This window comes from Nicotiana tabacum, chromosome 19 (assembly GCF_000715075.1).
Source record: "Nicotiana tabacum cultivar K326 chromosome 19, ASM71507v2, whole genome shotgun sequence".
Classification (NCBI taxonomy): Eukaryota; Viridiplantae; Streptophyta; class Magnoliopsida; order Solanales; family Solanaceae; genus Nicotiana; species Nicotiana tabacum.
This window is the reverse complement of record NC_134098.1, coordinates 60522998-60535937: the sequence shown is the minus strand read 5'-3', so window position 1 is coordinate 60535937 and position 12940 is coordinate 60522998. Positions and strand designations below refer to the sequence as shown.

The window sequence follows — 12940 nt, the reverse complement described above, 5'->3', positions numbered from 1 at the left end:
CAAATTAAGTATGATAACATGATAACAAAAGATAAATTTCTTTTTTTTTATTTTACTTCAAATTTAAAAACTTTATCTATAAATTCAAAATTATCCTTTAATATATATATATATAGATAGATAGATAGATATCTCATGTTTTTCCTTTGCTTTTCTTTTCAAGCAAAGAACGATTAGAATTTAACATCATTATCATTTAGGTTTTATTTTCCCTCTCTTTTATTTTTTTCTTTCTTTTTTGATTGAGTCTGAAAAATCAATTCCATGAATCACGATTACAAGTTGGGTTGATAGAATATAACTTTAAAGAGTAATATCGAAGTCGCTATACCGTACAAACCGACACTGAAATGGTCTCCTCTGCTTCAGTAGCCGGCCGCGAAATCAAAGGGGTTTCTTTCTGGGGAACGGTTTTAGAAGTTTTTGCAATTTAATTAGAAAATGGAGGGAAAATGGGGAAGGAAAGGAAGTTGGAGAATTGTACTTGTTGGATTGAGGTGAAGATGGACAAGAGTTCTTGCAAATGATCTCAAATAACCAGAGTAAAAGTGCTAGAAAGTATTAAAATCTTTAAGGTACGAGGGTAGAAGATTTGGATGTAAAGTTAAAATGAACGAAGGAAGGAATATTTATAGTATTTCGGCGGCGGATCGCATACAAGAATGGCCGACCGGCGACTGACATGCATTTAATGCCATTAAGGCTTGACTGACGAGACGTTTTGGTTGTTTTGTCGTTTCTGTCACGGTGTATCGAAGTAAGAATCGGAAGCTCATGTCGTTTCTCATCGTCTACTCTCCGAAAAATGAAGGGACTATCTGTATGCGGGTGAAATCGAGCTCGTAGTGCATCCTAGCCTCCGACATAGTGAGCCATGCTCGAGACATGGCAATAAAGGACTGAAAATCGACCTCAAGTCTCACCGGGCTAGAACCCGGGGGCAGAACGCCTGTCTTCGAGAATATCGAGGCCATGGTCCCGAAATCGGTACTAGCCTCGAACGACTTCGAAGAAACGTTGTCAGCATAGTCAACATGAGACCGAAGTATCCGTGATCGGCCGGATATTACGGCGGGGATCCTAGCACGTATTAATAAAGAATCTGCAATCAGTGAATTAAGAGATCTTTTACCTTTTATAGAATTGTACCTAAAGTATGACTCCCTTACTATATAAAGGGAGTGTGATAATTTATTTGACACATTGTAACACACATTCCAAGGCAATATATCATTATTTTTTCTATTAGTAGTTCTTTTGCTTTTGTTCGTCAGTTTTTGTTGTTACGAGTCCGGATCGAGAGCAAATATTTCACTAAGGCTTAAATCGTCTTCCTCATGTGGTTTGAGCTTATTTCATTCTTATTTATTTAATTTGTGTTTATTTACTACTTTTTGTCAAATAAATTCGCCTATCCTTAAAACCGCCTACAAATTTAATTGTTATCCGATTTTGAGAGTAAACAATAGTTTATTGGAAATATATGTAGTATCTGCTTTTTTATCGAGTAAAATAGTATCTGTCAAGTGTCTAACTATGTGTTTTTGTAACTATATATTTTTACACTGATGAGATTGTAATCTATATGCGAAAAAGAAAAGGTAAGATGTCGTTAGTATAAATGTGTAAGCAAGGATTGGCTCATGAGCTACAAATTTTTAGCTATTCTGGGAATGATTGAAGGTCATTAGGCAAAACATCTTTCAACTCAGAGCTTCCAAACGAGGCTGCTTTTGTGATGATATTCAGATGTATTATTCTTGACGCAGCAGTAGAGATGTCTTAGCTGGCTCAATTTTTAGACAGTAGATGCCTCTTGGAAATCATTTTTCGTATAAGAAAATTACATCTCACCCATATAGTTGAGGAGGCAGTCAAAACTATTCACGGACCAATTATTAAGACTAGGACGAGAACTTGCAACCAAATAATTGAGAGAACATAGTTTAAGCTTTATCATCAACACAATTTCAGCAGCCAAAACAGTAAACAACATCATTTCAACTTTAGCAATAGAATAACCTTCACCAATTTCAGCTTTGACACGGTACACACAAGTTCCAGTGCAACTTTGGGAAAAAGTCATATTGGGAAAACGAACTATTCAAACAAACTAGACTTTCAACTGGCCCAAAAAAAAATTTACATGAATTTTTTATGACGATCAAGTTTCGAGTTTTTAGATATGATGTCTTATTTTTTCTTGAAGTTCTAAACCGTACAAATTCCACATTGACCAGGGGATTGAAGCTCTCTTACCACTATATGAATATTTTTTGTTGCGGAAAGAATTCTTCCATGATCGGTTTTATACATTGCCTTCCATACAATATTGCTTTAAGAGTTAAAAGAAAATCAAATCTTTTTTGAAAGACCGGAGAAAGTTAAAAATATACTTTTTAATTGGCTCTCTTTATATCTCCTAAAGATACCTATCCAATACCTGAAAATTAAATTGTCTTTTTGGTATTTGGTATGTTATTTTGTATAAACTTTTAAATTTTGTGATACTCGATATGATTTATGATTTTTTAAGAAAGATTAAAACACCATATAATCATACCAAAATACATGATCATATACAAAAGGACATATATTTTATGGTTATATAAATATAATAATAATCAATCTAAATAAAAAAAGGCAAACTAAAATCTAAACTACTGGCTTGATAAAATTGGTGTTTCAAACCAACTTTTTAATATAAGTGGTTTGAAATTGTACAATAAAATTCGCATATATTTTTATTTGAATTTATTTATCATGATGGTGTTCGAATCATTTGCACGCATTTCTGCCATCCATAAAAACTTATGTAATATTTAGAAAATATTCAATGTTAACGTAATATTTTAAAATTCTCATCACATAGTAATTTCAACTTACCATTAATTATAATGTTAAAAATAATTTCGTACATTTTGAAAACTTCTTCTATTTTTAAGTAAAAACTAGCTTCATACAAGTTTTTAGTTTCTAAATGCTCATAATGATCTCGTTTTTCACGACTAAGTAGATTATTTATAGTTTCATACATTATAATTTAGTTGTATTCTGAAGTGAGATCTCTTGGTCCAGTTGGGGCATTCAACTTTTGAGCTTTAAAACAATTGCTTTGGTTTGAACTAGCCTTGTCTAGGACATCTAACATCAATTGCTCCACCTTATGTGAACTCTCTCGCTCTCTTCCTCCCTCCCTGCCCCCCCCCCCCCCCAAAAAACACACACACACACACACACTTGTGGGTAATAAGTTTAAAACCTGAGATTTTTTTAGTATTAAAATAGTAAGTGAAATTTGCTACCCTAAATTTTATTTGTTAAATAACTGCAAACAAATTCGTTATAAATTTGATAGTTCATGACATTTGGCTTCTAATAATATTATATCTGATGTTTTTTCTTTGTTTGTCTTTTCAAGCAAAGAACGATTAGAATTAAACATCATTAACATTTTGGTTTTATTTTTTTTCTTTCTTTTTAGCTTGAGTCTGAAAAATCAATTCCATGAATCACAATTACAAGTTGGGTTGATAGAATATAACTTTAAAGAGTAATATCGAAGTCACTATACCGTACAAACCGACACCTAAAAGTGAAAAACCGAAGTATTGTTATAACATTTTAAAAAACGAAGACAAAATCTACCGAACCAAAATCTTTCAGAATCATACCAAACCAACCGATGAAAGCAAAAACACAAAGGTAAATGTTGCTGGGAAGAAAAACATTTTATCCTGAGCCTGCTCATTCCTTAACTAGTGCACATAAATTAGAAGTAAATTTAACGGGACCTTCAGTAGGAAACTCTTCTACAAAAGCAATCTATCTTTTCAATTAAAGGGTGACATAGTGTAACCCCGTTCAGTTTAACGGATTCCTAATCTCTTCTAACTTGCATAACTGACAGTAAATCAAGAAAGGCAAATGTAAAATGATGACTTGTAACTACTATCTCCTTTTTGTCAACGTGCTCCGTCGTTCAGCTTCTTTCTCAGCAACTTGAACATGGAATTCTGCTTTAAGCATCTCATCCACACCAAGGTTCAAAGACAAGCTCAAGTTAACCATCTCTATTACACCCTCCAAAGTAACCATGAAGCCTAAAGCAGAGAATACCGTGATGGCATTTGCTATCCTGCATATATATTGTCTTGTTTCCGGTGGCGTAGAAGTCGGTTCTTCACTAGAACCCAATAAGTTTCCTGAATGGGTGTTCGGTGGATCAGACTTATTTACTTGATCCTCTACCATGGCATCTTTTACTTCAACATGTTCCCCAATCCAAATAAATCCATTGCAGCCAAGTATCAAGTCAACTCCATACTGATCTAGATGGTGGAAATGCTGTTTACGCCTCTTCACTAGATATGGAGGGATTGTGAGTAGTCGCCCTCTTTCAAGCTATAAGCAAAAAAGAAGAAATATTCAGAAGAATTCAACCAGCTAGAAGTACTAAAATATCCGAGCACATTTTCTCAAACAAATTAATAAACAATGTCAGAACTCTGAAACATATTCAAGGGGTTAACAAACAAAATCATTAAAGCTTTGGCGTAAAATTGACTACCCATTCACCCCCCTACCTCCACAAAAAAATGGAGAAAACATGACGAGCAGCAACTGAAAAGTATAAATCGAAGACTCGTCGCTCAACTGTTAGCTCGATGTGTCGGTGATGTCAGCATGTAAAAGACCTTCCTGCCAACATTCTTTAGCCAAACAATAATCTAATGCAGATCTGTCAAGGTCCTCTGTATTCTCTGTTCAAACTTGTTCAGTAAAAATTCTGCTGTTTGGACCATTAGGTTTTAACTAATATTTTCCTTTATGTTTTGGGTAGATTGATTTTAATCCTTTAAATATACAATTGTGCACACATCATCCCTTTAAGTGTGATAATATTGAGCAGATTTCGTCAAATTAATACAAGGAACCAAACTGGAATTAAAAATTAACAGTCCTTCAACATGAATTCACGTGATCCGGGTTAAAAAGAAAGATCTTATCATGAATCCTTCTTCTCCATTCGACCTTTCCCCAAATAAACACTGATATACTATGCTGTAACTGGTTAAAGTTGTCATGCTACTATATCCACTAAATAGATGTTATATATTGCATTGGAAATCTGCTGCTGTAAACTGGTTTTGGATGCTGAAACTGTTAGAGGCTGTGTTTTAATGGGATAGGACTTTGTATGGAGGCAGCATATGAGTAGACAGTTTTGGAACCGTGCATGCATACTATGTTGGTGAAACTTTGTAAAGAAGATAGTTTATTGGAAATATATGTAGTATCTGTGTTTTTATCAGGTAAAGTAGTATCTGTCAAGTGTCAACTACGTGTTTTTGTAACTATATATTTTTACACTAATGAATTTGTAATCCATATGCGAAGAAGAAAAGGTAAGATGTCATTAGTATAAATGTGTAAGCAAGGATTAGCTCATGAGCTACAAATTTTTAGCCATTCTGGGAATGACATCTTTCAACATAGAGCTTCCAAACGAGGTTGCTTTCGTGACGATATTCAGATGTAATATTCTTGATGCAGTAGAGATGTCTTAGCTGGCTCAATTTTTAGACCATATATGCCTCTTGGAAATCATTTTTCAGATAAGAAAATTACATCTCACTCATGTAGTTAAAGATGCAGTCAGAACTATTCACAAACCAATTATTAAGACGAGGACAAGAACTTACAATCAAATAATTGAGAAAACAGTGTTTAAGCTTTATCATCAACACAATTTCAGCAGCCAAAACGGTAAATAACAGCATTTCAAATTTAGCAACACAACAACCTTCGCCAATTTCAGCTTTGACACGGTATGCACAAGTTCTAGCACAACTTTGAGAAAAAAGTCAAATTGGGAAAAGGATTCAAGAGAGGTTTTTTTTCCCTTTTTTAAGGTTACTACCGCTAGTTTTTAGTCCTAGTTTGTGTCCTTGTGTTAGTTGGACCAAATCTGCTCAACTTTAGCAAACTTAAGGGATGATATGTGCTCAGATACATATTTGAAGGATGATACTAGACTATTTTTTATGACAATAGACTTACCCCAAACATAACGGACAATTCTGGGCATAAACTATTTGGACCATAGAAATTTAGCATTAACTTCTAAAACTTCATCAGACAAATCACATTCCTTCTTCCTACATGCAAGCAACTCAATGTCGGCTATTAAAGACTCTTTTACACCTTATTAAATACAAAAAGTTTAATACATGGTTCTTATCGACCATTAATCTAACTATCTGAAATCCCTTGTGAATGCTAGAAACTTGTATCCCTGCCTTGTGAAAGTTGATATTGTATCCAAGTCCAAGTCTCACACAAAGGTCTTTTGGTCAAACAGGTAGGGGGAGGATAAAAGGTGAGGTCTGCATACACACTACCCTCCCCAAAACCCATTTATGGGATTACACTGGCTATGTTGTTATTTCCAAACTACTAATCAGTAGAAACTATGAAACAAAATTTTATGTCCTAATTTCAGTTCTGAAAACACACCTTTCCATACTTTTGGCTTCTAGCTTGGAGGTGTAGACTGCCATCATGCTGGAAACCACGGACTTCAGCCTGAAGATGTGCAATTTCACTAGATTACTATACTTGCGGAAAGGAAAAGGAGCATGACGTGCACATATAAACAGAAAGGAGAGATGGAGCATGGTTGTATTCATCACACTCCACTGCATGACACACCTTAAATGGTCCGCTCAAGAATTTGACAAATGATCAAAGGAACAGGGGAGCTTACACAGATGACATCATTCTCCACGAATATGGTTCGCATATTGAGTTCATCAATTGCAGTTCGCCGCCTCTGGAATTACAAAATAAGAGAAATTATGAAATTTTAGCATGACTACGACCATGACTCTTAGTAAGACTGAGAATGCAACAAAATTTTAGAAATCCAGGGAAACAAAAAGGAAAAGGAAAATAAAGTTTATATTTTCTTTATGGGACAAGCTTCAATATCCAACTTCTATAGACATGTCACTATTCTAACTCTTTAGTTTCAATAACCCTTAGGAACTTCAGATCTCTTTATTGGAAGTTTCAGGAAGTGGGCTCATGCATATTCTTTTTAGTTGAACAACAATATAACTTTATACTTATTCTGATAAATTCACTGTGCTGTTAGATGACAAATTTAGATAATGGAATTGCGGAGAAACTTGTTGCCTAGATCTAACTATTTGAATGTTGAGGCAACGCAATGTTCTTTTGAATAAGATTTTGCTAGAGTTAAAAGCTAGACAAAAGTCATCCTATGTTGGCAGGCTGAAGTGAATCCATAACAGCAACAACAACAATTGCGCTTCTATCCGAAGCAACTTGGGGTCGGCTATAAGAATCCATGGTATCTTAGATATAGATCCAACAGGCTAATCTATTCATGTTACCAAAGGAAATTCCGAGTGACTTTAAATTCCAAAAATACGGAGACTACTTCTTCAAGGTGGACCAAAGTTGAATCCCTGTTCCTAAAGTTAAATGGGCTATATTTAGGCCTCAGAGAGAAAAGAGCAGGGGTTGAAACTGAGGAATTTGGAAAAATGATATAAACCAGCCATAGTGAGAATCTTTTCAGCTCTTTTTTCTCTATGATTTCAATATGATCAGGGTTAAAGTGGGCAAATAGGGTGTCCTTATCAAAAAAGTGGGTATATACAGTGAAATAGAATAAAGGAGGTCCAGATTTAGTACTTAGCAGACTCCTTAAAAATGTTTCTTTACATGCAGAAAAGAAGCAACAAAGGCTCCAAATTACACTATCTTGACTTGTGAAATATGCAGTAAACATAACCATCATCCTGGGAACAAAATCAAACCAGAGATCACTTTCAAATATGCTAGTGGTACATAGTAAGTAATAACCTGAATACCATCCGGCAGATTCATTGAAGAGAGCATTAGTACGGCGTCTTGGCTGAAATTAATTTCCAATCTCCATCTCTTTGGAGCAACCTTAACATCAAGAATAATAGTAATCATAAGATATATATCTGAGCCCAAGAACTCATTGATTGCTTACCAAAATAAATGGAGACCAGAAAAAAGGAGGACACAAGTGTATTTGTTTTCTCTTTGCCCTCCTAATGCCCTTTCTTTGAAATTCAGCACCAAAGATATGCAATGTTTAGGTTATGAATATGCTACCCTCAGCTAATGTGGCAGCTTATAAGTACTTTGAACAAATGGTAGACTGAAAAGGACCAGCTCTTTTATGATCATACTAGGAAATACTGAAGAGCAACAAAAAGAATTAAACTTTCTCTCCTATTCCTTACAAATACTTGGGGATACAATTGGAAAGAAGTGTAATTTCCAAGTGAACCGTGCACAACTAATTTCAAAAAAGAAAAAAGGGGACAGTGACATATTGCGAAGAGTTTGTTTCCACTCCTTAAACCTCACAAAAGGAGCAACTCTAACATTCCAACAAGTCTTGTCCTAGTTGGGTCTTCTAAGTATTTCCCAAATTTCACAAGGAATTGAAGTAAGACTAGCAGCAAATTGAACGCCCAAACACGCTCTCAATTCAACCATAAAGAAAGAAATTTGAAAAGAGACTAACAACATGGAATACAAAATCTAGTAATGGAGTTACCTCAATAACACGGCCAACTATAATATCACCAATTTCTGGCTTATACCTGTATTAGAAACAACACTTTTGAGCTTAAACTTCAGTTTAAGAACTAACAAATCAACAAAATTCTAATTAACAGCACCAAACCTAGCCCTTAAAGATCGAACATAGACAAGCTTATTCACGCGCTCAACCACTCCACAGACAGTTGCTACCACATTCTTGCCCATATCCAACGTACCGTGTCCCCTATATATCAAATCAGAAATAAGTCATTAATACCAATTTCCCTAATTTGCCTTTAAATACAACTAATTAAAAGGACTAGAAGTAGGCACTTGAGGGCGCCATCTTCGTCGACGGGGATGGTGTCAGCGACAATGACAGTGGCATTGGTATTAACTTTTGAAGAAAGGGATTCCAACTGCGCCAATGCTCTTTCGTATCTTAGCTTTTGGGTGTTGCTGAAAGGTAGTTGTACGCCTCTCATCTCTGATTTGGTGTCTGCCTAAGGCGTACAAGAAGAAGAAAAAGGAAGGATTGTGTCACTCTTGAGAACTACTGTTGCAGAATAAACCCTAAACCCTGCATACGCACTCTTTTAATTGTTTGAATTGGGTGGAAGTGGATGAAAAAGAACGAAAACAAAAAGGAAAGAAAATTGGGTCTATAAATATTGATTTTAAGATATAGGGATTGTATTTGTAATTAAGTAATATTATAAAGGTATTTAATGTAACTAGTTTCTCTCCATTATTATAAATAGTTGCGGTTTTATAAAATAATATCAATATTATTAAAACAAAGCTTTGAGTAAATAGTTGTACATTGAAGAATATGCATGTTTAACCAAAAATATATCTTTCCATCAAAATCTAAGTTTAGAAGAAAACGGGTTTCTAATAACCAAGTTTTGCTTTACTTTCTTAATGATATCAAAGGAAAATAACAAGAACAACTAAGAAAATAATTGATTGCCAAGTCAAGCTAGAGAATTTCGAGAAAACAGAAAGGTAAAGTATATATTTCAATATTGCATCACATGTCCTTACAAATAAAATTATATGCTCTTATATAGGAATACACAATAGTAACAGTTTTTCCCCATAATTTGGGCTAATTGTAAGCATTAATGATATTGATTGCCCATTATTTTGGATTCTCATAACCGATGCATTTATAGCTATAAATGCCTTACATCTGTTACGATTCCCCTTCCTTATTTCTTTTCGGTCCATGTATCTTTCCTTCTTTCTACTATTTATTCATTCTCTGCCAGCCATTAGGCCCGGTGTCGTCTCGTGGATATTTCTCCGCATGCCTTCTCTTTTCGTATCAAATAAGATTGCCATATGTCGCCATATTGTTGTTCCACGCGTTATGCCATGCCAGCGGTCTAATATTCCACGTGTAGTTCTTTTTCACCACCAATATAGATAGTCCCCCCACTTTCTTGAATATTCTCTACTGAATATTCGAGGAAGTGGAAACTTTTTTATGGCGGAAATTCTCTGTCGCCGTTTTTTCGAATATAATCATACCCTTTTCTAAACCGATGTAACGTTCATCACTTTCATTTAATGATCATGCCACGTGGCTTTTATCAACTGTTCCTTCAGTTCTTCAGCGTCTTTTAGGGTTTTTCTGCAACCGCATCAGTCACGAAGTGACGTTTCCATTATGACGCTTCATAATGACCTCAATAATCGTGTCTTCTTATAAATACTTCACCCATTTTTTCGATTTTCTAAAACCTTTCCTTCTTCGTCTTCTTGTCTTACTTTTTTCTGCATATTTTCCTTGCGTTGCTTTGATTAATCATGTATTCCCCCGATCCTCGCAAAGTTATCATTGTTGATGAGTTTGCTTCTTCCAATGTACCTATTAGAAGTAGAAGAGGTGGTAGATTGCGTAGCCTCAATTCTATTTCTAACTATGGTTCCACCTCTCAAATTATTGCTGCCAATACATCTTCTTCCAGACCCAGAGCTTCGATAACCCCAAGATCTTCTTCTAAAGATAAAGATACAGCTGAGGCTCTACGTAAACCCATTGTTGATGAAATTGTTCCTCAAGAACTATCATTTGTGACTGATAGTGAATCCATGAAGAGTCAAGTTTCTTCCATGGTTGCTTCCCTTGATCGTGTTGATCATTACCCAACTTTGATTACTGTTGGTCTTCTCGCTCTAGTTCGAAGAGAATGTAGTTGGAAACCTGATTTCCCAATTTTAGTTCCTGGCACCAACCAAAGAATAACTTCATACCAAACTGGCTATTCCTTCGTTTATATATATCCTTTTACCCTAAGCTTTAAACCTCTTATTGACCCGGTAATTATTGAGTTATGTCGTTACTTCAATATGTGTTTAGGACAGATTGGTCCCACTGTTTGGAGAGTTGTTGTATGCCTCTGTTATTTGTCAAACTTGGCTTTTATGCCCTTTACTTTTTGTCATCTACTCCATTTTCACTCCCCTAAACTATTTCGTGAAGGAGTTTTTCACCTTGTGGTCAAAACCAAGAGAGTATTAGTTAGCCTTGAGGATGATAGAGATCGAGGCTGGTATACTCGCTTCGTTGCTGCTCCCACTAGTGCTTTGGTGGGTGAAGAAAACATGCCTTTTCCAGAAAAGTGGAATTTTGCACGTAAGTATTTGCATCTTACCTTTTCCCTTTCTCAAAATTGATTCTCAGGTATTTTCATCCCTACTTTTTTAGCAACTATGGAAGTTTTTGAGAAAATTCCCAACTTCCGTGCTTGGGTAGAAAAGTTGCTATTTGTTGCCCCTATGGAGAGAAGATCTTGGAAGTATCTCTCTCAGAGATTTTGGTGGAAAGTTAAAATACACAGTACTCTTTCCCGCTTAGTCTTCTTCTTTTTCCCTTTTGCTAACATAAGAGTTTTTCACCGTGACTCTTTTCTTTTGTTACGATTTCCCATTCGTAGTGTTAGTCCCGCTTCTGTTTCATCTGTATGACTTACGGTGAGTCTTGCTCAAGAAAGGATTCTGAGCTCTTCTTTAAAAAGAAACGTAGACGGGGACCGTAGCTCTGAAGGTAAAGAGGAACAAGAAGAGGGTTCCTTAGTGCGCAGGTCTCGAGCTAGGAGACGTGTTATTTCATATGATGAAGACACTCATCCTCCAAGTTCAGTCCCTTTGAATGAGCTTAAAAGTGCTACTTTAGTGAGTTCTGAAGAAGAGATGGATGCTCCCCCTCGTGACTATACTAATCAGCTATTTTCCCGTGATTTTGATAGTGAAGATTTTGGTCCCGTTTCTGAAGAATTATCCCTTGCTTCTCTTCCAGCGTCAGCCCCCATTCGTTCTCAATCTACCATTCTTGTTGTTGCTGCTACTGCTCCTCCCGTGGTTTCTTTCACTTCCTTAACTGTCCCTGTTGCTACTATTTCTCATGTTGAAGTTGGAACTTCTGGTAGCAATAAGGTGATGAAAAAGGTTACCATAGAAGTCTCTGAAAGTGGTAATCTGTTGAAAAAATTTGGTTAAGCCGACGTATGGTTGAAACCTCTACTTGGCCTAGTTTAGAAGTCAAAGTTCGAAAGCCACAGTTCCTTGACATGGATGAATGACATTGTTCATTCATCTTTGAAGGTTCAAGTCTTAACTTTTTTCCTTTCTTTCCCTCGTGGTTATTTACTTTTGTTTGACAAACGCTTTTTTTTTTGGGTAGATCAACTTGATAAGCACGGAGCTTATGAAGAGAATTGTTCATATTGAGTAGCTAGTCAATGATTATCATATTGAAGCGTATAACTGGAAGGAATAATACGAGGGTCTTCAATTAGAGAAAGAAGTTTTAGCTGAAGAGAAAATGTGCTTTGGAACAGCAAGCAAGGATGATTGCGGCAGAATTGGGAGTTGAAAAAGCGTTTTCAAGTCAAGTTGGCAAAGACAAAGACATCCTCGAGTCTTCATTTGCAGAGCAACTTTCTAAATCTACCGAAGAGATAAGGGGTTTGAAAGAACTCCTTAATCAGAAGGAGACTTATGTCGGGGAGCTAGTTCAAACACTCACTCAGGTTCAAGAGGACCTCCGTGCCTCCTCTGATAAGATCCAGCTCTTGGAGAGTTCCTTCGCCCCTTTGAAGGTTTCTTATGATGCTTCTTTGATTGAGAAAGAAGAGTTGAAGGCTGAAATTGACCAGTGGGAGAAAGATTACGAAGCCCTTGAAGATAAATCGACACTTGATGTAAGTTGGGCTTTTTTGAATACCCGCCTCGAGACTTTGATGGAGGCTAGACAGGAAGGCTATGAATTGAACGCTATGATCGCCAAGGCTAAGAAAACAATTGAAAAAACTCA

At 35.9% G+C, this 12940-nt stretch overlaps 1 protein-coding gene across 1 annotated transcript; it reads right to left on the bottom strand.

The window, feature by feature from the left end:
* Positions 1 to 3751: 3751 nt before the first annotated feature.
* On the bottom strand, positions 3752 to 9234 carry LOC107762841 (exosome complex component RRP4 homolog). The gene is made up of 7 exons (XM_016581238.2): positions 8950 to 9234; positions 8759 to 8860; positions 8630 to 8675; positions 7897 to 7986; positions 6770 to 6835; positions 6520 to 6588; positions 3752 to 4404 (listed from the first exon to the last, which is right to left on the bottom strand). The coding sequence occupies exons 1-7, from the start codon at positions 9099 to 9101 to the stop codon at positions 3952 to 3954; spliced, it is 978 nt and encodes a 325-aa protein (XP_016436724.1). The 5' UTR covers positions 9102 to 9234; the 3' UTR covers positions 3752 to 3951.
* Between the last annotated feature and the right edge of the window lie 3706 nt (positions 9235 to 12940).